Source organism: Gallinula chloropus (assembly GCF_964237585.1).
Source record: "Gallinula chloropus genome assembly, chromosome: Z".
Taxonomy (NCBI): domain Eukaryota; kingdom Metazoa; phylum Chordata; class Aves; order Gruiformes; family Rallidae; genus Gallinula; species Gallinula chloropus.
In genome coordinates this window covers 19,586,439-19,614,031 of record NC_140089.1, presented here as the reverse complement: position 1 = coordinate 19,614,031, position 27,593 = coordinate 19,586,439, and the positions used below count along the sequence as shown (strand labels likewise).

Genomic DNA, 27,593 nt, shown 5'->3' with positions numbered 1-27,593 from the left:
CTCTTGAGGTCCCTTCCAACCCCTACAATTCTGTGATTCTACTTTCTGTTACCTTTCCACAGTTTTGCTGTCAGTAACAGTACTACAGTACTTAGGCCACACAGCAAAACTCTCTCATGGATTTCAGAGATTCACCCAACAGAGAGATACAGGAGGTAAAACTAAAAAAGCCACATGCCTGAATTCAAAGTTTGAAAAGTAGAACTTTGTCAACAAGCATATGAAATAAAAAAAAATCAGCCTTTCTGAACCCAGCAGTCGTACTCAGGATTTAAATCCGATCCCTAAGGTACCTCATAACATCAGGGTATGACATTTTCCAGGCTGCTGCCACCAGCAGCCACTGTAACCTATGTTACTGGCATAACCATCTCTTGAAAGGTCAATACTGTGAGTGGCAGTTCTGGTGCTGCCCTTCAGATAAAAAGCTGGAGGAACACAAGAGGTGTTAATATAAGAGGTACATTAATTTTATTATGCAGGGTTAAGAGACTTAAATCTATCACGTGGTAAGAAGATTTAAAATTGTTTCAGGGAAGCAAAAAACATTTTGTTGTTGCAGTGCTATCTAAATACATTTGACTGGAGGTCTTTAAGGAACAGCTCCTGTCAATGCACATAAAATTACTAGTCTCAAGGTAGTTGTTTGTTATAATGAGCAGTTTTCTGTTAAGAAAATGTCAAGTTTAATTGTCTTGATAAGGTTCTGATCTTCACCATCAACCATTGTTGTGTAAGTGATACACACCTCTCAATAGGAAAGATTTGTATCTGGCTTTAAAAAAGAAGCAAAAATTAGTATATAAAAGATTTTGCTTTTACAGAAACAAACAGGAATTACTCAATGATACAGAAATGACATGTTGTCACAGAAAATTAGAAAAACAAGTCCCCAAGAAAATACAATTTTATTCTACAAGGAACTGAACAATACACTGGAAAATACCAGCCAAAGGATTTAAAATAGAAGCATAAGCAGCAAAGTAATGAGAACAGAATTGCTCAACATCAAACTGAAATGCTGACACCTTGTCCTGAAAATAACTTTAGCTACACATCCTGCTACCTGGTCTGCATGAAGCAGAACAAAAATTCTGAAGATATGCACAAAGATGCAAAAACTGCATTGCATCCAACAGCCTTTTATCCTCAGAGTAGCCCACAAACAAATAAGGGAACTCTTAATAATGCAAGTAAGCCGAGCTGTTCATCCTGATGTAGACAGATGCTGTAGTTAAACCTATCAACAGAGCAATAAAATACTTCCCTTCATTCTGTTCAAGAAACACTATTCCACGGCTGCTGTGCAGAGCAGGGGTTAACACTGGCACGAGTCGTCTTTGCAGATGGAAGTCCCAATGGTCATAGTTTCTGCAGAGTTCAAAATTTGCTGAGAGCTTGTAAAATGAACTGCAGTTTCAAACACACTGTCAAGCACACTGCATACTCATTTAGCACAAAATCAACAATACTTACAACCAATGATGGGCATTCAGTTATTTTCCATGTGTTTCTTTCTCCAGCGCTGCTTCCATTCGACTTTGTTTTAAACCCTACAGGGCACAATTTAGTAAAATCTTGGTTTTACTAACATGGAAATTAAAGCTTTAGTCACAACACAAAAACATTTTTGGACATATTTTTTTCTACTCCTTTAAAAACAAAAAAATAGATTTAAGCTCTGGAAAAATCAGAAAGGGTGGTTTAAAAAGGACAAAAGCCAAACTACACATCTTCTTTATAATCAGTGGCTGGTACAGAATAATTTCAAATATATAGTTCTTGTTCAATTAAAAGTAAATTAACAAATCCACAAGTATATCATCTGAAGAAAGAATTTCCAAAACTGATCTTTTGAAGACACCCTCTGGCACCCTAAACCCTTCTTTCCAAATTCCCCAGTGCAAGAAAGTTTAATTCCTCCTGGAATTTTCTTTCTTTAAGTGTACAAAGGAAAACAGAAATCACTACTCCATGTCACAACAATCACCTGAAACAGTTACTGATGAACAGTCTCTGCAACAATGACAAATCTGATCCTAAATGTGATACCACCAAGCACACTCAGAGAAAACACACAGAAGACAAGGTAAACATTCAGATTTCCTCCACGTGTCTATGAAGACAGAACCAGCTGGTTCACAACGACTACAAAACGCTGGCTATAAAAGCAACTAACAGGGCCCCTCCAGCAGAACAAAGGATTCAAACATCACTGACTACACTTCTGTGATGCTTCACCTGACTCCTGTTTGAGGACAAGAATACTTACAACAATACCTTTAAATCTAGACATCATAAATTACAATAAGAAGCCTAAAAGCAGCCCTCCCTGACTGACTTCTTGCTGAAAGCAGCAGCAGCAACACAAAAGCAAATCTACAGACACGTCAAGACAAAAGCGGCACATACCAGGTAATATCCAGTGTGATAACCACTCATGTACCAGGATATCAACATGCTCCCCAGTGCTTCATCATCTTCAGGACAGTCTGGTCTCATAGGTGGTGGAGGAGGAATCAACTAAAAAATCACAAAGGAAATGTCTGTCTTTCAGTAACAGGGTATATCCCAGGTTAAGTAGTGACCAATTCTAAAAGATCAAAATATAAAACTGAAAAACAGGAACTTATCCTCAATGCATTCTCTGGAAAAAAAGCAAATTAAGATGGCATTTTCCAAAAACTTGGAATTTCCAAAGTCTGTGAGAAACAGAATTCCTAACATGACTGTACAAAAACAGTTTCATTAGGGGAAAGTACTTATCTGCATCAGTGAAGTGCTGTTAATCAAATGTAAGGTGTGGTTCCTTCAAGTATTTTTTCTCTCTACATTATTACTAACAGCTTCACTATCACAAAAAAGAGAGTGCAGAACAGACCTTGTGTATTCATGTAACTGAAAGCATTATCACATTACTGGGCAAATGCAGACTCCAACCCAGTAACGCGCTCTCAACACACGGTCAGTGACCACATTCAGCTAGAAAACTTGAGACTGACCACAAATCCTCTGGCACGTTTTACCCACTCACACATGGCTTACCGGTGGTCCTGGTGGGAAGGGTGGAGGCCAGCAAGACAGCAGCGGCGGTGATGTCCTGAACTTTGACCCAAGCTACATCGAAAAAAAGTGAATAGTGCAAATTGAAAAGAAGTTTCAGGCACCAGGATCTTATGTAAGAGAATTATTTGAAGCAATTCACCAATGTTTTAAGACAAGGCATCCCAGCAGTTTCATTAAACTGCAGTAACAACTCACAGTAGCTACTTCTGTGGAGCATTCCATGACTGGAAAAGTAGAGCTCTGTAAACACTGCTGAAATGGGGCTCTAGTCAATACAAGCATTTAAATTATTATTTTTTTTTCCTAAACAGAAGTCAGTTGTACTCTCATAGGAAGAAAGTATCTAATATTGCCCAGAAGTGAACAGTTCCTGTGCAGCTGGGCGCACGTGCTGACTAGATTCCATCGGGCTTGTGAATGTCAAATACAAATCTACCCATATAAAATAAAAAAAAAAAAACTTATAAATGGACAGTAATGTTTAGAAAACAAAACACTGCATTCACCTGCACTGTTGTTTAGACTCCTACAAACAGGAAAGCCAAAGTGTACCGCAACGACACAGCCGTAATAATTCAATAAAGAAGCTACACCTGAAAGTATTTCTGACATCTGGACATCACTTCTGCTATCCCCAATGCCCTGTGTAGTGAAACATACTGACTGGCTAGAAAAAGCACAGTCCTAACACATCAGCAGAACTATCACTAACAGCACTATCACAATCCAGGAAGCAACGTCCCTCTTTTAAATTACAATGCAACTGCAAAGCAAGTCTTAGCTAGGGCAAAGGCTTTCCTCACTAGAGAGCAGGGCTGCAAACCAGCTGTGCTATGGCCAGATTATTACAAAATGACGTATCAACATACACGTCTGTATATCCGTTCTCAAAATGCTGTTAGTTGTTTTCTAGATACATGATACATATCATCCTATCATCTCAGAACTTACAATGATAACCCACCTAACAGTGGTACAAGCCTTTACTTCAGATAAGGCTGAGCTTACCCTTCCCAAGCCGGGTGGTGTGGGAAAACGTGGGTTTTGATAGGAGGATCGTCCTTTTGAGTAGTTGCTTTTGTTTTGAGATGACTGAGAAGATTTGTCACTTTCATCTGTTGAATATGGAGTCTCGTTTTCATTCTGTAAGACCAAGACATTGTTATGAGCTGCACTAAACAGGAATTTACAGCAAGCAATTTTTGTGTGAAAAAGTTTGGAAAGCCCCACCAACACCCTTCCCTCTGTCTAGCCCTACCAGTCCTACTCAGGAAAGCTCTTATAACCTCATAATCTTATCTGCTCACCACTTAAGCTATGTTATTTTTCAAGCATTAATGTGTTCAAGAAGTAAGGGGACACTCATTCTATCAGCTTGTGTCCATTCAGAATGGAATCAGGAATTGATTCTGACTCTGAACACCGCACTGGTACCAGAAATACTAAAAAAAAAAAAGTAGAGGATTCTCCCCTTTCTCTCTCTTTTTCAGAAGAATGAAAAAGCGTCCCTCACCTCCCCAGAACTTCCCATCCCATTTACTGTTTCATCGCTGGTGGGAAGAAGTAGATCTGACAGGTTCTGCTCCTCCTGATTTCCATATCCTGTGTAAGTAACAACACACGTGCCTCTCTTCTGATTGATGGAAACAATAGTCGCCAGGTACATGTTACCATCCTCAGACCAAACAGCATGACAGCTATCACCAACTTTCCACTGCAACAGAAGAGAGAGAGGCACACCAACAATCAGAGAGAATGACACCTTTTCCTAAACGACTTTTTGTCCCAATTGTGAGAAAGACGACTCCCACTCTAAAAGCTCTTCCCCTGTATTTTATGAAACTGCTCCAGGTAACCCTATAGATAAGGTTTACAAGATTCTCACCCCCCCACACACACCTCAGAATGTTACTCTCAAGGCAATGTAAATACTACTTTTGAGTATAACATGCAGTAGGAGCATCACTAGCATGTACACGTGAGGTGACCTGTTTCAAAGGCACTGTGTTGCTCTTCTTCCTATTCCTGTTCTTTTTATTGTTATTCCTCTTCATGCTCCGGTGCTGCTCCTGTTTCTCCGAGGGCTCTGAACACTCTCCATTCTTTAAAGCATTCTGTGGGAAGAGAGAGGAGGGAAACAACAACAGGCAAAGCTCCGGTGTGGCCGCCCCCTCCCCGGCAGCGTTCGGGGCCAGGCTGAATGGGGCTCTGGGCAACCTGTACTAGCGGGGGGGGGGGGTCCCTGCTCACAGGAGGGGGTTGGGACCAGACGGGCTTCGAGGTGCCTTCCAGCCCAAACCGGTCTGGGGTCCTATGACCCGGAGCCTTGTGGTGGTTTAGCCCTGGCTGGAGGCCAGACGCCCACCAAAGTCAGTCTGTTACTCCCCTTCTTACTTGGACAGGGGAGAAAATATATATTAAGAGGCTCAGGAGACAAAATAAGGACAGGGAGACATCATTCTGTCAGCAAGGACATGGGCAAAACAGACCCAACACAAAGTGAAGAAGAGAGAAACTACCTAATTTATTACACTACGCTACAAAGAAGAGTGAAACTGGAGTCAGGAGCATGACCAGATCTTAAAACACTTTCCCCCCACCACTCCCTTCTTAGCAGGCTTTAGTCAGAATTTTGCTCCCTTCTTCCCCCCACTCGCAGCACAGGGGGGCAGGGACTGGGGAAAATGGGGTTCTCAGTTACTTCTTCATGAGCTGTTTTCCTTTTCCAGATCTTAAAACACCTCTAACCTCCCCCCCGACTCTCTTCTTAGCAGACTTCACTCCAGTCATTTCACTCCCTTCTTCCCCCCAGTCGCAGCACAGGGGGGCAGGGACTGGGAGATGGGGGCTTTGGTCAGTCCCTTGCAAGTTGGATTCCTTCTTGGCCGGAGAGGGCTGGGGGGGGGGGAGGAATTCATTCCACACCCTCCCCCTGCTGCACCGTGGGGTCTCACCAACAGGAGACAGTCCTCCACGAACTTCTCCAACGTGAGCCCTTTCCCACAGGGCTTTATCTCTCTATCACACTGTCTCAGTCCCAGTCCTCCATGGCCTTGAATTGCCTGATGTTTACACTTTTGGGGGCCGGCAGATCACTCCAGCAGCCATTTCCTGCAGCCCCCCCGCCTCTCTCTCAGCTCCCAGCTACGCAAACCTGCGACACGGCCGCAGCCCGGGGCCCGCCTTGCGCCCGGGACGCCCCCTTACCTTGAAGGAGGCCACCGCCTTGTCGTACGCCTTGATGAGGGCCGTGTCGTCCCACACGTCCGCGTCGTCGCTCTGCGGAGGGCACAGACCGCTTTACCGCCGCTCAGCGCCCCAAACCCCAGCCCCTGCTCCGCGTCCCGCCCCGGCCGGCACCCACCTGCCCGATCCCACGCCGGAAAACCACCCGCTCCGCCATGTCCCGCCCCGGTCCCGCGCGGCCGCCTGCCGCGCACGCGCAGCGCTCTCACTTCCGGCGCGCGGCGGCCCCGCCCCCCGTAGGTCGCTCAACCGCGGCGCTGGGCGCTGGCGGGCCCGCGCTGGGCGGCCCTTGCCTGAGCGGCTGGCCGCGCCCCGTTCCCGCACCCGTGGAGACCCACCTGGAGGGGCCCGGGCGAGGCAGGCCCGCCAGAACAACGGTTAAATAGAACAACCCGCTCAGCAGCCCGTCCCGCTCAGCCTCTGCGCGCCGGCCGCGGGTCCCTTCAGGCTCCGCCGAGCGGCGGCGGGGCACGCGGGTTTGATGACGCTTCCACACGGAACAGCTGCAAAGCGCTGCCCTTCCAGCGCTTTAAAGCTGCTGTCCGCACCCAGCAGGCAGAAACACGCCTGTGAGGCAAGCGCTGCTTCCCCAAGGTAACTTCCAGCCTCCAGCCTGGCCCCAGCGGCCTTTCCGAGTCATCCCGGTGAGGCAGCACCTTACAACGATCCGCTTCCAGCTGCAACTCGCCAGCTCCAAGCCTGCAGCTCCACTGGAGTTAGCTTCAGCCAGTCACGTGCAGAGTTTGCAGCTTGATGAAGGGCATCATTTTCTAAAGTGCAGGCTTGGCACTGCGTATTACAGTGCTTATGTGAATCACAGTACATTTCAGTCCTGACATTATTATACTTAGATCTCTACTCTGCCCTGGTCAGGCCCCACCTGGACTATTGTGTCCAGTTCTGGGTTCCTTGGTATAAAAAAGACAGGGAGCTCCTGAAGAGAGGCCAGAGAAGGGCTATGTAGATGATTAAGGGCCTGGAGCATCTCCCCTGTGAGGAAAGGCTGAGTAAGTTGGGACTGTTCACCCTTGAGAAGAGAAGAATAAGGAGGAACCTAATTAAAGTCTATAATTATCTTAAGCAGAGGATGAAGGGGGAAATGGCTTGCCCCTTTTCAGTGGTCTGTGGAGACAGGACAAGGGGCCATGGCTGCAAGTTGGAGCACAGGAGGTTCCACACCAACATGCAGAAGAACTTTTTCCCAGTGAGGGTGACAGAGCCCTGGGACAGGCTGCCCAGGGAGGTGATGGAGTCTCCTTCACTGGAGATATTCAAGACCTGTCTGGACGTCTATCTGAGTGATATGAGCTGGGGAGCTGCTTTGGCAGAGGGGTTGGACCCAATGATCTCTCAAGGCCCCTTCCAACCCCTGTGATTCTATGATCTCTCCACAATTCTATCGGTCCTTATATCCATGGTAACTTAGAAACCAACTGATGGACAAGCATAACCCTTTCACATTAGGCAGTATATCATGCAACTTTTTATTGTAAAAATAATTCAAGATTTACAGTTCAGACCTCTGTAAGGTTAAGCACATTTTACAGGAGTGTTCCATCCCAGATGGAGCTATATACTTCAAGGATTTAAACAAGACAATCAGGTCTAACTGTAGATCCAGAAATTCACTATAACTGTAACCCTTAAGTGAAACCAACAACTGCAGTAAGAGCTGGTGTGAAGCTACTGCTTGGTACTTTTATTCACATGCATGCAGAAGAATGTAGTTGGTTTTGAAACAGCACTCCAGACAACTAAGCCTATGCTAACCAGAATATACTCTAAACAAAGACGAGTTGCTCAACTCTGCAAGGTGGAGATTTAATCATTTCATGGACAGACACTGTCATAAATGAACTTCTAGGCCCTTCTGCTTCATTGGTGTGCTCTTTCTTCTCCATAGATGCAGCTCATTTTGCTCCTGTCTGCAAGGATTTCCTTTCATTAGCTGCTTTTTGTTTCTGCTGCATAATTTCAGAGTCCCTGTAAAGACAAAATAATTGTGTTTCAGATACTGGCTGTGTGGTTTTGTGTTTTTTTAAAGTATTGTTGCCCTCAGCTTGTTTCTGCCCTTTAGCAAACCCCAATTTCAAGAAGGGAAAAAGATTAGTATAAGACTTTTCAGTCAGAAAACAGTGAGCATAGTTTCCTATTATCCTGAGCTTTTTTCAGTACAGTACCCCATGAGGTAGACAAGTTGCTGGATTAGTGGCCTTCATGTAATTCTTTGTTTTTGAAGTGTAAGACACAATGGATCAAGCATCTTCAAGAAAGTATTACACTATCTGTTTGCACCAGGCAAAAAAAAAAAAAAAAAAAAGCCTGCTCAAGAGAAATGAAAGCTTTACAGGTCTCACCAAAAAAACCCCTGTTTAACAGGGGATACAGTAAAAGATACATGCATGGTTTATGCTCTGGCACGTGTCTGGGCCATGAATCAAGGCAAAGTACCTAAATCCTGTCTCAGTGAAGACAGTGGATTATTTCTGACACATTTTCCTCTCCTATTTTGCCCAAGCATTTCACTCAACTGTACTAGACCTTACCTCTGTTTTCTCTGAGAAGCAGACAAGCTATCATCTTTCCTTTTCCCTTTGTGGATCTCCTGAGTCTTCTTCAGATTCTTTTGGCGGGCAAGTTCACGCTGGTTCCCACCTGCAAGATCACAAACAGTTTGTACAGGTACTGTGACTTTTTACACACCGTTGGCTGACGTAGAAGTCTATTACAAAGGTGGTGAGGCTTGACTCTATGGATAGAGTTGGTACAGCAGTATCCTCTGTGGTTGGCAGTTTCTAACAATTTCCCCACAAGTAAAAGAGCAATTTGATGCAAGCAGAAAATAATAGCAAAGACAAGTGACGCCCCCCCTTCCAAATCACATAGTCATCACTATCTTCACAAATGTATTTAGTGTCCAGCTACCCTTAAATTTAGCAGTACAAATACTGTGAATTTATAAGCTGAAAAACACAGTAAGTAGTTGTTAATAAGCAGTCCATTCTTTTTCTATTTTACTGTTTTGAAATCAGTCTAGTCCAGGTCTGACTGATAACAGAGCACTGAACTCTGGAAACATACACTAAAGCTAAAACTAGCCTGTATGCTGGCACACCTCCTACACCTCTAGTATTTCAGACACTGTAAACTAGGTCCTCCTAAAATTAAATGTTGGGACGCTGCATTCAGTTATGGGAACCTGTACTTGTTTAACTTTAAGCTGTGTTTATTTTAGCATCGTGCACCATGGTGGGGTGGGGGACAGAAATCAGCAAGAGCCATAAGCCTGCTTCTTCCCCACATTCAAGGTCTATACCCGTACACCAACTGTTCACGATCCAGGTTTTCACCCACACTTCCAGCGGCACAGTGGCTTCGAAGGACCGTCTTTAAGCAAGAAAGTAAAAGCACCTCCTCAGCCAAAGACCGTCAGTTGCTGCACTGCTGAATGTAACACACAGAAGCCAACAGAGCAACCCCACCAGCTAGGGCAGCACGAGTCCTCTAGGTTCAGTTCACAGCTCTCCGCCATTTTCCAGCGGCTTTTGAACACGGCGAGGCTTAGCGAGCCCTGCTTGCCCTTCCCACGACAGCCTTAACAATCACCATTTAAGCAAGGCAGCGTTAGGCATTCTTCAGGGCTACAAAAGCCCTTCGCTTACACACCGGGCGGCCGCCAAGACGGCGGCGAGCGCTAGCGTTGCTCTAGCACATCGCCCTCTTTCCTCCTCCCCGGCCCCCCCCGCCTCCGACGCGGCGATGCCGGGGTATGGGGCGAGGGTGACTCTACTCCGAGCCTCGGCCAGCGGCAGGACTCGGGAAGCCACAGTCCCAGCGGCCGGCGCACTGGCCGCCGAGTCTCGCCACAGGGGCGCCAAATCCCCCAAGACCAATCCCCGACAGCGGCCCCACACCGCGACCGACCCCCATCCCCGGGCAGGCCGCCGAGCCGCCCTCAGCATCGCGCCCAGGCCGCGCTTCGCCGCCGGCCTAGAGCCGACCGGCCGGGCCCCGCGCCAGTGGAGGGGCTGAAGGCCCACCCCCCGCTCCGCTCCTCGACGGTGCCCCGGAGCGGCCTGCCGGCACTCACGGGTCATCGCGAGAGGCTGAAGCCGCCACCAGAACCGCCTACTCCGCGCCTGCTGATGGCGCCGGTTATGACTACCCTGCCGGGCCGTGACGTCACTGCGGCGCGCGGCACGCCGCCCACGGGCCGAGGGGGTGTGTGTGCTCACGGGGGGCCGCAGGGCCGGTGTCACGGTGGCGGGGCGCGGGGTTGTCGCTGCGCCTCCGAGCCCCCGTCGGTGGCGTTCAGCAGAGTCAAGCCCCCGTAAAGCGGCGGGGTTCAGCTTTGGGCCCCTCACTGCAAGAAAGACACTGAGGTCCTGGAGTGTGTCCAGAGAAGAGGAACCAGGCTGGGGAAGGGGCTGGAGGGCAAACCTAACGAGGAGCGGCTGAGGGAACTGGGGTAGTTTAGCCTGGCGAAGAAAAGGCTGAGGGAAGACCTTATCACTGCCTACAGTTACCTGAAGGGAGGTTGTAGAGAGATGGGTGTTGGTCTCTTTGCCCAAGCAGCAGGTGACAGGAGGAGGGGGAATGGGCTCAAGCTGCACCAGGGCAGGTTCAGATTAGACATTAGGAAAATATTCTTCACTGAAAGGGTTACCAGCCACTGGAACAGGCTGCCCAGGGAGGGGGTTGAGTACCAACCCTGGATGCGTTTAAAAGACTGGTAGGTGAGGTGCTCAGGGATAAGGGTTAGTAGAGGACGGGTATGGTTGTGATATGGGGGGGGGGGGGCATATAGAAATAGAAAGAATAGCTCACAAGATTTATGTCATGTAATTATGTAGCTTGAAGAAACAGATAAGGAGGCCCACAGGAACTGGCTTGCAGGGAGGTAGATTTTGTAGGGAACAGCTGTAGGAAAATTTCAGGAGACAGAATGGGAACAGGAGAACATCCATCACAGAGATGTCAATTATCTCTTTGCTAATGAGGGAACAGATAGCTGGAATACACCCATAGGTCTCCCTGTAGGGACATAAATTGGTCCAAACGGGTAAGAACACTGCAGGTTGGCAAGATTCTTGCGTTCCAGACAAGAAAGTTGAAAAGTACATTGTGAGGAAGACTCGGGGCCTTTATCCCACGGACCACCAGAGACCCAGGCCCCTCATTTTATTGAAGGATCTGCGCAAGCGCGAAAGATGATAAACTAATTAGCATACGAGGCGAGGGTAGGCGGGTACAGGTAATTAATATGTACAGGCGTGAAATGAATATTCATCATTAGATTGTATAAATACACGAACGGCTTGCTGTGTGGGTGTGCACGTTTGTGGTGGGGAGATTTCCCGTGCACCCAGCGCTGAATAAACATACCTACTTTATAACTTCCGAGTTGTAGAGTCTATTTTCCGCACGTCAGTTGGACTTGATGATCTTAAAGGTCCTGTTGCAACCCTGTGGGAGAGCTGCTGTACGCGGAGCGGGTGCGCTCGGTGCCGCCACTAGCTGAGCGAGCTCCGGTCAGGAGATGGGGGGGCTCCAAAGGCGGGTCGGTCTGTGCGGCCGAGAGGAACGAACACGCCCTCGAAGCACCGCGGCTGCAGGTCAACGAATGGGAAAAGGGACCGCGACAGATGGCGGCCAGCTAGAATCGCCGAGGAACGCAGCGCGCCCCTCCCATGCCGGGGTGCTCCGCTCCCCGCGCCGCGAACGCCCTCCCGCCGGAGGAGTATCCCCGGCCTGCTCAGAGGCGGCCATCGCGGGCCAGGCGAGCGCCCGGCAAGCCGCTGGCGGGGTGTCTGAATGGGGGGGCGGGGTGAGGGGGAAGGCGGGACGCAGAAGTTCTGCGACAGCGGCGCGCTCGGTGACTCCGCCGCCGTGCTCGTCGCGCTGGCGCCGTCACTCCGGCCCCGCCCCTTCGCACGCTGATGACGACTTGGGACGCGCGGCGCTAGGGGTGGGTAGCAAAGGGAGAGGTGGCTGAGCTTGCGGCGCTGCTGGGGCGGTGTCGGGTGCGCGCTCGTGGACTCGCTCGTCCGCGGGCGCGCGCGCCTGTGCTGAGGGCCCAGAGGCCCGCGCTGCCACCATGTTCCGCCGGGCCCGCCTCAATGTGCGACCCAACGTTCGGCCCGCGGGCAGGGGTGGCGGCGGCGCCGCGGCGGACCCTGAGCCTCAGGGCTCGGCGGCTGCCCGAGAAGAGGCTGCGGGGGATGCGGCGGTCGAGCCCCCGCCGGCTGCGCGACCGGCCGAGAGGTGAGCGGGAGCCCTGGGTGTGGGGAGGGGGTTTGGCCGCGCGGCGGGTGTCCCTTGCCCCGGCGGGGGTCTTGCATGGACCGCAGCCGGACCGCAGACCCCCAGGAGTGGGATGGGCCCGGGGAGGTTGGGAGGTCGGCCCACGCCGTCCTCGGGAGCCCCCGGAGGCGCAGTGGTGGTGGGCTTGCCAGCCTGTGGCTTCCTGACCGTCTCTGCCCCGGTGTGGAGTTTTCTGGTCTGGAAGACCCGAAATGGAGGTGCCACACTGCCCTCCGGTCCCTGCCTGGGGACGGGTGTGATGTGGTAAATGCACAGCGACTTCTGGGCGTTTGATGCATTTGCAACCTAAGCAAAGCCCGCATTTCTTCCCTGCGGTTGCACTGCAGGTGCTTGAAATAATATATAAGTTAAGACTGCAAAGGAGGAGCCTCGTGTGGGCAGATACTCTCTTTTTCTGGCACGGCAGCAGGACCAATCTCCAGTTTGCTGCGTGCAGCAAGAATTCTTCTGACTCCGTGACTGAATGACTCTGATTTTGCATTTTTACAGTGCTTCCAGTTTTGTGTTTGCTTCTTCATGTGCTAGTGAGGGAGAACTTTCTGATATTTTCCTTTTTGATTGTTTAATTTATAAGTGCTTTTCATTGCAAAGGGAATGCATCATAAGGTTGGGCTTAGGACCGGTCCTTCCAGACTTCCCAGTAGTGGGTTAATTTCACCTGGCTGCCAAGCCCCACGTGGCGGCTTGCTCGTCCCCTCCCCCGTAGGGTGGGCAGAGAATCTGGAGGGTGAAAGTGCACAAACTTATGGGTTGAGATACAGGGATTTTAATAGGCAAAGCAAAAGCCATGCACAGAGGCAAAGCAAGACAAGGGATTCATTCCCCACTGCCCATGGGCAGGCAGGAGTTCAGCCATCCCCAGGGAAGCAGGACTCTTGTCATGCCTAACAGTGACTTGGGAACACAAACACCATCAGTCCGAGTGTCATTCTTCCTTCTTCCCGCATGCTTGTTGAGCATTACAGCGCTGTGGTCACTGGGGTCAGCAGTCCTGGCTGTGTCCCCTCCCAACTCTTTGTGTAGGCCCAACCTACTCACCGGTGGCGTGGGGTGAGAAAAGTCTTTGATACGGTGTAAGCACTGGTAAGCAGCACTAAAAAGCATGCTGTCTGCAGTTTTTGTGGCAAATGTGAAACAGCACAGCATGAACGACTGTGAAGAAAATTAATCTGTCCTCACCAAAGGTAGAACAGACCCATTCTTCAGGGCATCACCCCATTCCATTCGAGAGCAACCTTTTTGCTTAACCAATTGGTTTTGCATCTGGCATGAATATAGCTATTCTTTTACCTGAAACTTGTCTTTTTGACATAATACAAGGTCCTCTTGCAGTCTTCTGTTTCCTGTGACTACAAGTTCAGGTACTGGACTAGCTGACATGATGTGTTGTTGGTAAACTCATGCTGCCTTTAATCTGCTTGCATCTTCCATCCTTTATATTTGTTGTACCATGTGATGTGAGGATATTCTTCTTTCAATTTTATTTATAAACTTTGTGTTCCAGATATCAGGCTACTGGATCTTTTGCTGTACAGAAATTTTTTTCTAAAAAGATGTAGTTGCTATTTTTCAATCATGTGCTCCTTTTGCTGATTCAGAGCAATTATTAAAGATATTTGTGTTAGTAATACGAGTGTTTCAGTGTAGTCTAACTGTAGGTTTTGAAGCCAGATACCGATGCTGTTCTAAAAGGCAGCATATTCGAAGCAGCTTATTCACATGGCTTGAAAAATAGACAATCGCCATGTAAGTAACAGGCTCACTGTCGTAGTTTTGCGTAGCTGGGAGCTGAGAGAGAGACGGGGGGGGGGGCTGCAGAAAATGGCTGCTGGAATGCTCTGCTGGCCCACAAAAGTGTAAACATCAGGCAATTCAAGGCCAAAGTTGAGGCTAGAGATGATCATAGTGACTCTGAGAGTCGCATATAGAAGAAAAAACCCAAAAGCAGCTGCATTTTGCCACCAGAGAAGGGAGGGAGAAGGGAGTGATCAGATATAACAAGCTGTGCAGGCACCAGGGCTGGGAAAGGGTGGGGGAGGAGGCGACCCAGGTGCTGGAGAGAAAGATGCCTCTGCAGTGCGGGAGAAACCCATGGAAAAGGCCGAGACCCCACCTGCAGCCCGTGGAGGGGCTCCACGCTGGATGGAGCAGGTGGAGACATAGAGAAGATGCTGTGACCCTACATTGGAACAAGCCCCTGCCAGCACTTACAGCCATGAGGAGACTCAGAGACACAGAGATGAGTGAGAGAGTGTTTTTGCATCGGAACAGGTTTGCTGGGGGAGGCTTGGAATCCCATGGAGGACTGGGACTGAGAGACACTGTGATAGAGAGATAAAGCCCTGTGGGAAAGGACTCACGTTGGAGAAGTTCGTGGAGGACTGTCTCCTGTTGGTGAGACCCCACAGTGCAGCAGGGGGAGGGTGTGGAATGAGTGCCCCCCCCCCCCCCCCACCCTGGACGAGAAGGAATCCAACTTGCAAGGGACTGACAGAAGCCCCCACCTCCCAGTCCCTGCCCCCCTGTGCTGCGACTGGGGGGAAGAAGGGAGTGAAATCATGACTAGAGTGAAGTCTGCTAAGAAGAGAGTCGGGGGGGAGGTTAGAGGTGTTTTAAGATCTGGAAAAGGAAAACAGCTCATGAAGAAGTAACTGAGAACCCCATTTTCCCTAGTCCCTGCCCCCCTGTGCTGCGAGTGGGGGGAAGAAGGGAGCAAAATTCTGACTAAAGCCTGCTAAGAAGGGAGTGGTGGGGGGAAAGTGTTTTAAGATCTGGTTGCTTTTGTTTTAAGATCTGGTCACGCTCCTGACTCTGGTTTTATTCTTTGTAGTGTAGTGTAATAAATTAGGTAGTTTCTCTCTTCTTCACTTTGTGTTGAGCCTGTTTTGCCCGTGTCCTTGCTGACAGAATGATGTCTCCCTGTCCTTATTTTGTCTCCTGAGCCTCTTAATATATATTTTCTCCCCTGTCCAAGTAAGAAGGGGAGTAACAGACTGACTTTGGTGGGTGTCTGTCCTCCAGCTATGGCTAAACCACCACACTCACAAAGAATTTTCCTCAGTAAATGTGGAATATATCCAAGCGAACAAAACCACATCCTACTGTTCTAAAGAAAAAGGAGAGCAGTTTTAAGAAATTTTAGTGTCTTGTGGTTGAAGTTGTTCATGTGGAAGCTAGCATACAGACCTCTTCAGTTTGCCAGTGCAGTGAATGTGAAAGTTTATGAAGAACCAGCTAGTTTGGTTCTAGTGTGGGTTCTTCTATATAACTGTATTTTTCTGTAGTACTATGTTTGTATTGATTGGAGCATAAATATCTTTAAAGTAGGCGTTAAAAATCTGTCACTGAAGTATTTCAGAATAATATTTTAAATTTTCTAGTGATGACAAGCTTGATAAATTAAGTGATGCTGGAGAACCTAGCAAACCTGCAGAGACACCTACACAGAGAAGAAAAAGAATCTCCACCATTCCCAATCTTGCCAGACCCAGAGCTGGACCTTCATCTGCTCAGCGTTCTGCACCAAAACAGGAGAAGCGAGCATTGCAGGCTCCTGATAGCAGTGCTTCGCTTCAGAAGGATACCTCTCCATCAGAAGAGAGTAATGTTGAAACTTCTTTAAAGTCTTCCGTGCTGCCTGAAAAGAAAACACCTGTGCCACAAGTGCCACAGTTCTCCCCACTGAAAAAATCAGTGAACAATGATCAAACTGTAGGTGCAGCTACTCAGGAAAATGATGATACCTTGCAGAAGAATGTACCCTCCCCACTCAAGGAGAGACCAACACAGGAAAGATCGGGAACACAAGAGGAAAAGCGACCTGTGAAACTTGTTCCTGCAAAAGAGAAACAGACGTGTTCTGACCGTGAAAGGATCCTCAAAGCTCAGAAGTTGAGAGAGATGATTAAAGAAGAGCTGAGGAAAGAGCGGATGGTAGGTCTTTGCACTGAGTAATGCTGATCTGTGAAGGGCAAAGGCGTATGATTCACCTAACATACGCTATCTCTTTGCAGTTGTGTTTTATGATGATCGTCAGCTGCTTATTGATAATGGTCTGTGATATATCCTAATTCTGTACGAGTTTAATTTGTTTATAAGCAGTAGTAGCACTCTGTTCCCTTATAGTACAGATTTCAGAGAAATAGAATAACTTTCTCTTTGTTTACATGAGCCTTTTGACGTGAGACCTGCTGTTATGGTCGACACTGATTTTAAAATGTCACAGTAACACAGTGGGGAAGTGTGCTTTAAGAAGCTTGAGGAGCAGAGTTTCTCAGATCTTTTCAGCTCCATTACTGATAAAGTTCTGTAATTTTGAATGACTTTTCACCTTTCTGCCAAGTGTTGAATTTCTCTGAAAGGGTTACTCATCTGCAGCTACATCTGTGACAAAGGGTCACTTTTAAGATAAAAATTATTTCGGTTATTGAGGGTAGGAGGAGCAGCAAAACTTCCCAACTGAGGTACTCTGTAAACAAAGAAAAATAGTAATTTGTGAAAAAAAATGTACTTTAAGATTGAATTATATTTTTTTTTATTTTTATATGGAAACAGTTAAAACACAGGCCTCCAGTAATTGAAGGACGTTCTCCACCAGATCGTTCTAAAATGACAATGAGAGATTTGATATACTATCTCCCAGAAAACAATCCTATGAAGTAAGTTTGACTCTTTTTTTTTTTTTTTCTTTCTCCTTAGTTTTTTCTTCATTTCTATCAATTCAGTTTCTGTGGAAAGGTGTATTCTTAAATCTGGAGTATTAGCACAGATGTGGTATTGTTGCAGTGCTAACAAAAGCTTCTGGATAATTTCATGTCTGTTCAATCCTCGTATAGAAATAAGCCTAGATATAAGTGTGTTTGTTGAAATATAAAAACATGAACCTGTCCCTGGTGTTGATTTATCTCTACAAATGCAGAATAATAGAAAATTACTATTTTTTTCCTTTCTACTGTTGGATTTTTCAGTTATGGCTTCTAGGGATCATACGACTGCCTGCCAAATCTAGGGGACTACAAGAAGCTAAGCATTTCTCCTTCATAGGAGCTGAAGCACAGAACACACTGCAAGACCCATGAGGTCTCTCCATTCTACCTGGATGGATGTACTGTTCCCTTTACAGACTTTGACAGTTGCAAGCCTGAGTGAGCATCCCAGAGGCACATGTACACACAGAGCACTAATGAAGCTGGCTGCACAGGCAGAGCAGGGCCTTTTTCCTGCAGCTACCAAACCCAATGACATAACTATAAGTAGAGCTATCCAAGTCCTGTTCTTGCTCTCAGTAGCAGATGAGTTTTCTGTTACTGTCTCTTACCACCTGTTTGTTCATGATTTGTGCTTGTGTGTTTTACTCATCACTTTCCTTGTTATTTTGTCTTTTTTATTACTTAGTCCTTGAGCCGGTAATGAATGAGATGCTCTTACCTTCCCTGTGCCCTTACAATGGATTACTACATGAGCTATCTTTTTTGTCCTTGCTTATACAAAACCTACAAAATTTATTAAGTTGTGGTGGTTCTTCAGTTAGACTCAAATCTAGATGTGGTACAGTGAATTGGAAGAAAGCTTTATGTTTCTTTGTTCATTATCCACCGAAAGCAGGCTCTGTGGAATGAAGCAGATATGTATCTGTATATATGTTCACTTTAGATTTTTATAAAATTCTAGGTCTTCATTGGCAGAAGAAAAGAGAACAGAAAAAAATTCTGCACTGAGTCAAACGACGGAGTAAGTATTGGTGATGGACTTTTTTTTTATTATTACACTGTTTTAGTATCATAACCCTTATTTATGGTATGGTGTTTTAACCCTGGCTGGAGGCCAGGTGCCCCCCAAAGCTGCTTTATCATTCCATGCCTCAGCTGGACAGGGGAGAGAAAATATAATGTAAAGGCTTCTGGGTCAAGATAAGGACAGGGAGAGATCATTCAGCGGTTATCATGGCCAGAACAGACTCAACATGGAATAAAATGCATCAAATTTTTCATGCCCAATCCAGCATGGGGTCCCACCCATGTGAGATAGTCCTCCACAAACTTCTCCAAAATGAGTCCTTCCCGTGGGGGCTTCACCAACTGCCCCAGTGTGGGTCCCTTGTGTGGGGTGCAATCTCTGAGGCCTAGGCTGCACCAGCCTGGTCCCCCACAGTGGGGGGACAGATTCCTCACAGGCTGCAGATGGGATCTCTGCTCGCCATCATCCTCCATGTGCTGCAGGGAGACAACCTGCTACACCATGATCTCTATGGGCTGCAGGGAAATCTCTCAGTGCCTGGAGCACCTCCTACCCTTCCTTTTTCACTGACCCTGGTGTCTCCAAAGTTTCTTATATCATCTCACTCCATTCTCTGGTGGCAAAAAGTAGCCACTTGTGGTTTTTTCCCTTCTTAAAAAATGTTATCACAGAGGTGCTGTGACGATCACTGATGGGCATGGGCTTGGCCTTGCTTAGCGGCAGGTCTGGCCCTGAGACAGCTGGTATTGGCTCTTTTGGATGTAGGGGAAGCTTCTAGCAGCTTCCTTGCACAAGCCACCCCTGCAGCTGCCCCACCCATCCACCCTAACAAAAACTTGTAACACAAACCAAAGCCAGGAGAGGGGAGTTGTAAGTAGCATTTTGCATTGAAGATGAATTTTTTGTATTTGTGCATTTTGCAATACAATGTAAAGCATATTCTTGGGTTTATGTATTGACGGACTGCCTGCCAAGCTGCATTGCTGGGTGGTTCATTGAATTGTTGTACGTCTGGCATATGTAGCAGGACTTTGAAATGCTAACAGAAGTAATGTTTTTACTTGGTCTCTTAATATTGTAGACAGGAAGACAAAAGTACTCCTGATCATGAAGAGGAAGATGAGGAGGAAGAAGCAGAGAATGCAGAGGAGAGTCAAGATGGTCCATTACTAGTTCCTCGTGTGAAAGTAGCAGAAGATGGTTCAATTATTCTTGATGAAGAAAGGTAACAAATTCTATGCTTGGCTTAAGGGCAATATACATGACATTGCGGTTCAGTTTTTGAGGTTAGGACAGTTACTTCAGGCAGGGACAAAGGTGAATGTATGTGTTGAAAGCTGAGCTATCCTAATTTAGGAAACAGTGCAAACGTGGCAAAATGAGAGCAGTGGTTGTCTGCATCTAAGTCTCTCCATGAGAAAAGTTTTTTGAGAAGGAGAGGAATATGTCATACTTTATTACAGTGAATGAATGCTGAATATTTGTCAAACTTCCAAATGTCTTTTGCTTAGCTAAGTTCATTGTTTCTCACAGTTGCATGTGTCTGCTTACTGTTAATCAGTTGTCAGTGTGATTTGCTCCAGCTTTGCATCTTGCATACTGCTACTTTATTCAGCTGTCAGTATTTTCAGGAACTTTGTTTCAAATATGACTTTTTATTAGATTACCCAGTTTTTGAGTTCTCCAAATGTATTATTAGCATGAAATTTAGGCTAAGGCTGGAGCAGTCCTGATAAAGGAATTTGAAAGTATTCTAAGTATTTCTGTTAAAAAGACTTTTCTTTTTAAAAGATATTTAATTGTGTCTTAAAACAATTAAAAAGCAAATTTATTTACTCATGTTGAGCAGGTTAATGATTTTGTGATACATCCTCCCAACATAACTATTATCCCAACAGGATTACTGTTAATGCAATTACTAAAACTCGTTACAGTACAAACTCTGACATATGGTAGGAAAAAAGCTGAATAGCTGGCTTATAAACATCTAGTATGTGTCTTGTTAGCAGTATTTTCAGATGGGTCTCTTTGTGTGTTTGCTTTTCCAGTTTAACTGTAGAAGTTCTAAGAACAAAAGGTCCCTGTGTTGTAGAAGAAAATGATCCCATCTTTGAGCGTGGTTCTACAACTACATATTCCAGCTTCAGAAAAAGCTTTTACACAAAACCGTGGTCAAACAAAGGTTAGTGTGTTTTTGGTTTCAAGTTTTGAGTCTGCAAAAAAATCTTAGTTACATGTGACATGGTCTCAACCCTCTAAACTGTCAAAGCAAGCAGAGCTGCTGTAAATAGCACATGTTTTAAAAAATCCTGTGTCTTATGATATGCATGCTGTCTGTCAGATGTTTCTGTTATGGATATTTAGCTGCTGTGGAAATGTTAATTTGCCTTAACAAAAGTGTAATTTTGGATTCTGGTGTCTGGATATTTGATCTCCATATGGAATAGTTAGCACTTCTTAACATCTTCTTGACTTGGTTCTTCCAGCATGGGCAGGAATATATTTTGTAAACTATCTCTATACAGGCTGATTTTGGTGGACATGGTGTTTTTGAGTGGGTGGGTTGTTGATTGTTTTTTTTATTATGCCTGCTGTGAGTTGATTAATGTCTGTAGGCTGACAACACTGCAGGGTTTTTCACAATTGGAAATCTTTTTTACCAGTGTAGAGGGAAAAATTAGCCTCATAATTTACCATGGTGCTTTTGGAATGCACACTTTTCCTGTTAACAAATAAAAGTAGAGATCGTATTTTACATGGGTTTTTTTTCTGATTTCTGTATATAGCTGCGTTCATAACAAAAATGAACATCGGCAACCTGGAGTTGATTAGCTTTGATTTACTAGCCTTACAAAACGTATTTAATATTCTAGTGTTTTATAGTAAGTTAGGAAGTTCTTTCTGTTAGTAGTTTGTTCAGCAAATGTTATTAGAGGCTTTTAGGTAAAATAACACACATGCTCCTGAACTTGCAGCAAAGTCTTGAAAGCCTAGATAACCTTAAAGTTACATCTCTCATTGCACTAAGCTTGAAAGGTTGGGTTTTTTTTTATTTTAGAGAACAAGGATGGTTAACTAAATACTTACGTGTGTGTATATCTTTTTTTTTTTTTCTTTTAATCCCCCTCCCCCCATGTCCAGAAACAGACATGTTCTTTTTAGCTATCAGTATGGTAGGAACAGACTTCTCCTTGATTGGACGGCTGTTTCCTCATAGAGCCAGAGCAGAAATTAAGGTAAAAAATGAAGGACTTAATAAAGCAATTAAATGTCTGATTTCACTTTTCCAATTCGCCATTTCTAAGCTTTCTCTATTAGTATTGATAATTTTGATACTAAATGGTTCCGTAGCAGTGCTTTTTAATACCTGTTTCCAAGAGGTAATTATCTGAAACATTAATGGGCTGGGTTGAATTCTCCTCAACATACCTAGTAAATCCAGCATATCTAGACACAGTTTGTCTCAATTTTAACTGGAAAATGCTGCTAAGTGTAACTGGATGCTTGGTAAGAGTTCTGTGTTGCTTCTTTCATGGTATCCCTTTGGGAAAATCTTTGATATTTCAAACCCTGCTTAGGTTGGAAGTAAGGATAAAGATGTTTAAAATAGTGAAAAATTACAATTGCTGATATCTTTTGGTGACAGATTCTATATTTAAAAATTGATTAGAAGTTGTGTTCTTGTAAGATTTAACAACTTCAGTTGGCTGAAAATTTTGTTGCATTGGAGAAGATTTGCCTGGATCTGCCATATTGTACAATATGTCCTTGCATTTCTTACTTACTGAAAAAGACAAATATACTTTTGCTTTTAGAACAAGTTCAAACGTGAGGAAAAAGCTAATGGATGGAGAATAGACAAAGCTTTCAGTAAGTAAAGTAAATGTACCCCACTCTACAATGAGTCATTAAATGGTAGTGTACTGGTTTAGCCCTGGCCAGCAAGTAAGCCCCGTGCATCCACTTGCTCACTTCCCCTGGCAGGTTGGGGGAGAGAATCAAAAGACTGAAAGTGAGAAAACTCATGGGTTGATATAAAGACGGTTTAAGATAAAGCAGAAGCCGTGCGTGCCATCAAAGTGGCCCAAGGGCTTCATTCCCCACTGCCCATGGGCAGGCAGGAGTTCAGCTATCCCCAGGACAGCAGAGCTCCATCACACCAAATGGTGCCTTGGGAAGACAAAAACCATCACTCGGAACGCTGTTGCACCCCATCCTTCTTTTTCCCTAAGCCCAATATAAGCTGAACATGACATCATATGGTATGGGATGTCCCTCTGGCCAGTTTGGGTCAGCTGTCCCTGCTGTGTGCCCTCCCAGCTTCTTGTGCACCCCCTGCCCCCTTGCATGTGGGGTGGTGTGAGAGGCAGCTCTGTGTCAGCACTGCTCAGGAGGAATGGAAACATGCCTGTGTTACCAACACTGTTTCCAGCACAAATCCAAACCACAGCCCCATACCAGCCCCTCTGAAGAAAATAAACTATCTCAGCTGAAACCAGGACAGGTAGTTGTCTTTCTTTCGTGGTAGTTTTTTGTGTTTTGTCTTCCTTGAATTAATTATAAGAAAATGTTTTTCCTCACAGAGAGTTTAGAAGCTTGGGAATATTAGGCTTTTATAGCAGGCATGATCCACACTATAGACATTTAATTTTAATTTCTGACTTTTCAATATGTTAAATTGGATTAATAGAAACTTTCCTCTATGTATTCAGTTGAAGATTATTCTGATTCATGGTAGTTTTTAGCAGTTACCTATGGTAATCTGCTTTGAGAATCCGTAAAGGAGCTGTGTATTATTTGAATGAGCTACTTCAGGCCTAGATCAGCCTGTTAATGCATTACTGGATAATATGTTACGATTTGTTTATTTTTCAGGTCTTACATTTTATAAACTACTAAGTACTGCAACCTTTTTACTATTTGCTTTTCAAAACCAAGCTACTGTAATTCATATATATATGTCAAATCTAGTCTCTACTCAAGTGATACAGACAATATTTTTAAAACCAATTCTGTTTAAATTTATATAATGTTTACTTTCTAATACTTGAATATGTGCCATGGATTATTTTACAAAGCAGAAACTGGAAAAAATTAACAACTTTAAAATCCTTCTTATTTCTTTGCTTTAATCTGATAGAAGAGAAGAGGCCCTTTGATTTTGAATTATTTGGCCAGCTGCTTGAGAAGGTCTTAGCAGATGAGGAAAAGAGGAAGCAAAAGACTGGTAAAAGCCAGAAATCAAAGGAAAAGAAGCCATCAAGGCCTCGGAAGAAGCCTAAAGGTACTTCAAAATAAGGTTTGAGATATCATTGCAAAACAGTGTTGGTAATGTGTTTCTAGAAGAAGAAAAAACATGTAGGAAATCTTTTTTCCTACGGGCAAGAAGATCCTGGTTTCATAGTGCAACTCTTTCAGGTGTAAAGTACTGATGTGCAAGAGGGTAATAATTGTTAACATCCAGTCTCCTGATCTGTTTTCTCTGGGAGGAATGTGAGAGCACACTGTGATTAATGCTCTTTCACAGTGTGTTTGAAGGGGATATTTTAATTTAACAGCTGATAAATAATCTCCATGAGTTCCTAAGAAAGTCACTTTTAGAATCATAGGGATTTGGAAGGGACCTTGAGAGATCATCGGGTCCAACCCCCCTGCCAAAGCAGCTCCCCAGCTCATATTGCACAGATAGGTGTCCAGACAGGTCTTGAATATCTCCAGAGAAGGAGACTCCACCACCTCCCTGGGCAGCCTATTCCAGGGCTCTGTCGCCCTCACTGTGAAGATGTTCTTCCACATGTTGGTGCGGAACTTCCTGTGCTCCAACTTGCAGCCATTGCCCCTTGTCCTGTCCCCACAGACCACTGAAAAGGGGCTGGACATTTCCCCCTGCATCCCATACTAGTGACAGGTCTCCAGTCAGACTCTGCTTCACTGATCACCACTCTCTGGGCTGGGTCCGACAGCCAATTCTCAACCCACCTCACTGTCCACTCATCTATCCCATGCTGTCTCAGCTTTGCTATCAGGATGTCATGGGAGACAGTATCAAAAACCTTGCTGAAGTCAAGGTAGATGACATCCACTGCTCTCCCTCCATCTACCCAGCCGGTGATGAGATCATAGAAGGCTATGAGATTGGTCGAGGACGGTCTCCCCCCTTGGTGAATCCATGCTGACTACTCCTCATGACCTTCTTCTCATCCAATTGCTTGGAGGTGGCATCCAGAACAAGCTGTTCCATCACCTTTCCAGGGACAGAAGTGAGGCTGACTGGCCTATAGTTGCTGGGATCCTCCTTCTTGCCCTTTTTACAGACTGGAGTGACACTGGCTATCCTCCAGTCTCCAGGCACTTCTCCTGTTCTCCAAGACCTGTTGAAGATGATAGAGAGTGGCTCAGCAATCACCTCCGCCAGCTCCCTCAGCACACATGGATGCATCCCATCCGGTCCCATGGATTTATGTGTGTTAATCCCTTTGAGACGCTCCTGGAGCACCCCCACCTCAACCAGAGGGAAGCTCTTCATTTCCCAAACTCTCCTACTTTCTTCCAGTGTCTGTGGGTCCCGAGGGGCCTTTGAAGTGAAGACCAAAGCAAAGAAGGCATTCAGTATCTCCACCTTCTCAGCATCCCCTGTCACCAGGACACCCACCTAGTCCCGCAAGGGACCTACATTATCCCTGGTCATCCTCTTACTATTCACGTATCTAAAAAACCCCTTTTTATTATCCTTTATGTCCCTTGCCAGTTTCATTTCCAGGTGGGCTTTCATTTTCCTAGTGGCATCCCTACAGGCCCTGACAACATTCCTATATTCTTCCCAGGTGCTCAGACCCTTTTTCCACAATTCATAGACCTTCTGCTTCCCTTTGAGTTTACTCATTAGCTCCCTGCTCATCCAAGCAGGTCTTCTGCCTCTCTTTCCCGACTCCTTCCTCAAAGGGATGCACAGATCCTGGGCTTGGAAGAAGTGCTGTTTAAATGCCACCCAGGTCTCACAGGCTCCCTTACCTGCTAATAGCATAGCCCACGGGACAGCTCCTATTAGTTTGTGGAAGAGATCAAAGTTTGCCCTTCTAAGATTCAGGGTAGCTATCCTACTTTTTGGCTTGCTTCTTCCACTCAGGATCTTGAACTCAACCATTTCGTGGTCACTTTGTCCCAAGCTGCTCCCAACCTTCACTTCCCCAACGAGTCCCTCCTTGTTGGTTAAAACAAGGTCCTGTACCCCCTCTCCCCTTGTAGGTTGCTGCACCATCTGTAGCAGGAAATTGTCTTCTACACACTGCAGAAATTGTCTAGACCGCACGAAACTGGCCCTGTTGCTTGCCCAGCAAATATCTGGGTAATTGAAGTCCTCCATAAGGACCAGCATCTGGGATCTCGAGGCTACTTCTAGCTGCTTGTAGAATGCATTATCAACTTGCTCCTCCTGATCAGGGGGCCTGTAGTACAGACCCATGAGTGCCACTCACACTTGCCTCCCCTTGATTCTTACCCACAAGCTCTCAACTGATGGATCATCCTTCCCCAGGTGGAGTTCAATACATTCTAGCTGCTCTCTCACATAAAGAGCAACTCCTCCACCTCACCTCTCTAGCCTGTCTTTCCTAAAAAGCACACAGCCACCCATGACAGCGTGCCAGTCATCCAGGCCGTCCCACCATGTCTCTGTGATTGCAGTGAGATCGTGGCCCTGCGACTGCATGAAGATCTCTGACTCTTCCTGTTTATTACCCATGCTACATTCATATATATGGGCACTTTAGGGGGGCAGCAGATGCAGGTATCCTCAACAGGGGATGGGCAATGGTGGCTCCACTGAGTCCTCAGAGCAATCCACAGTATTTCCCCTACTATCACGGGGAACAACATCCCCAAGTCCGTCCCTGTGCCGTTGGCATTTACCTTCTTCCGCCATCAACTCTCGTCGTGTCTCCCGAAACACTTGCCTGACCCCAGCAACCTTCGTGATGTCCCCTTCCCCCTTCCTAACTAGTTTAAAGGTTGCTCAATGAGCCCTGCCATCTCCTGGGCAAGGATCCACTTTCCCCTTGGGGACAGGTGAGCCCTGTCAACAGTCATCATGCCAGGAGCTGACTACACCGTCCCTTAGTCAAAAACCCCACAGTTCCCATGCCGGCACCAGCCTTTCAGCCACTCGTTCAACTCCTGGGTTCTCCTAACCTGCTCCGAACCCATCATCCCATTAATAGGGATAGAGGAAAATATTACTAGAGCTCCCCCTCCCTCAACAAAGTGCCCTCGGTCCCGGAATTCCCTTTTGATAGCTTGCAGGCTAAACTTTGTGTAGATTGAACTATCAATAATGGGTAGCAGTCAGAGGATCTCACCGGCTCTGGGAGGCTTCTGGTGATGTCTCTGACCCGGGCTCCAGGGAGGCAGCACACCTCCCTGCGTGTAGAGTCAGGTCTACATATGGGGCCCTCCATCCCCCTGAGGAGGGAATCACCTACCACAACTACTCTTCTCTCTTTCCTAACAGAGGCAGTCTCGAGGCGTGCGGTCGATCGCCTCACACTAGGCACCCACTTCCTCTGAGGCAGAGGGGCTGCATTCGTCTCCTCCCTTACCTCCTCCTCAACTTTCAGGACCCCAAACCTATTGCTTAGGGAAACCTGGGTGAGGGGGGTAGGCAGGCAGGGGGAGTGCCTATGATGGCCAGCCGGGACTGTCTTCCAGCCCTCCTGAGGGTTCAGGTCACTCCCTTGTGGCTGACCAGGACAGGGCAGGGGGACCATCATCAGTTGCGGGGTGTCTTCCTGGCACACTTTCTCCTGGGATGCCAGGGAGCTACTCCACCAGTCAATCTCCCGCTCGCAGACCCTAATGCTTCTCAGTCTCTCCACCTCTTCTTTGAGCTCTGCCCACCTCACGCAGGTGGAATTGCCGCCACCATCCGCCCTCAGGAGCAGGCTCAGGCACTCCCTGCAGCCAGAGACTTGCACAGCCTCTCTCCTGGGCAGGCCCTTGGTCTGGGTCCCCATGCTGTTAATGAGGCAAGCCTTCTGCGTGGTGCAGGCCATGTTAATCTGTGGTCTCAGAGACTGTCAGTAGGTGAGACCCGGATGTTGAGAGACAGAACTACTTGCCTGGCCACACAAGCTTACAGGGTCAGCACTGTGCATGCCCTGACCTCCACTCTCTGCATTGCTGCCCTCTCTGAGGCGTTGTCAAGGCGCTGGGCGGTGTTGGGCCGC

General features: G+C 46.5%; 3 protein-coding genes across 4 annotated transcripts in view; 1 reads left to right on the top strand and 2 right to left on the bottom strand.

Moving 5' to 3' along the window:
* Positions 1-446: 446 nt before the first annotated feature.
* SMN2 (survival of motor neuron 2, centromeric) lies at positions 447-6,474 on the bottom strand. Of its 2 annotated transcripts, none has more exons than XM_084278916.1 (9): positions 6,431-6,474; positions 6,274-6,345; positions 5,055-5,180; positions 4,580-4,780; positions 4,075-4,209; positions 3,046-3,117; positions 2,413-2,523; positions 1,477-1,553; positions 447-1,371 (listed from the first exon to the last, which is right to left on the bottom strand). In XM_084278916.1, the coding sequence occupies exons 1-8, from the start codon at positions 6,467-6,469 to the stop codon at positions 1,497-1,499; spliced, it is 813 nt and encodes a 270-aa protein (XP_084135042.1). In that variant the 5' UTR covers positions 6,470-6,474; the 3' UTR covers positions 447-1,371; positions 1,477-1,496. The 2 variants fall into 2 exon arrangements, with proteins under 2 accessions (XP_084135042.1, XP_084135043.1); XM_084278917.1 differs by having other exon boundaries at positions 4,607-4,780.
* A 1,308-nt stretch (positions 6,475-7,782) lies between these two features.
* On the bottom strand, positions 7,783-10,488 carry SERF1B (small EDRK-rich factor 1B). Its single transcript, XM_084278692.1, has 3 exons — positions 10,403-10,488; positions 8,859-8,967; positions 7,783-8,295 (listed from the first exon to the last, which is right to left on the bottom strand). Exons 1-3 carry the CDS (start codon positions 10,407-10,409, stop codon positions 8,223-8,225), a joined length of 189 nt encoding a protein of 62 aa, XP_084134818.1. The 5' UTR covers positions 10,410-10,488; the 3' UTR covers positions 7,783-8,222.
* Positions 10,489-12,409: 1,921 nt separating this feature from the next.
* The window catches only part of BDP1 (BDP1 general transcription factor IIIB subunit), a gene marked incomplete at both ends in the record, with an annotated part of 59,159 nt that continues 43,975 nt past the window's right edge, over positions 12,410-27,593 (top strand). The window contains 9 exons of the mRNA XM_084278378.1: positions 12,410-12,576; positions 16,017-16,569; positions 17,191-17,294; positions 18,307-18,366; positions 19,454-19,597; positions 20,421-20,554; positions 21,514-21,608; positions 22,188-22,242; positions 23,513-23,656. Coding sequence (XP_084134504.1) covers positions 12,410-12,576; positions 16,017-16,569; positions 17,191-17,294; positions 18,307-18,366; positions 19,454-19,597; positions 20,421-20,554; positions 21,514-21,608; positions 22,188-22,242; positions 23,513-23,656 — 1,456 coding nt within the window. The remainder of the gene's footprint in view (positions 12,577-16,016; positions 16,570-17,190; positions 17,295-18,306; positions 18,367-19,453; positions 19,598-20,420; positions 20,555-21,513; positions 21,609-22,187; positions 22,243-23,512; positions 23,657-27,593) is intronic.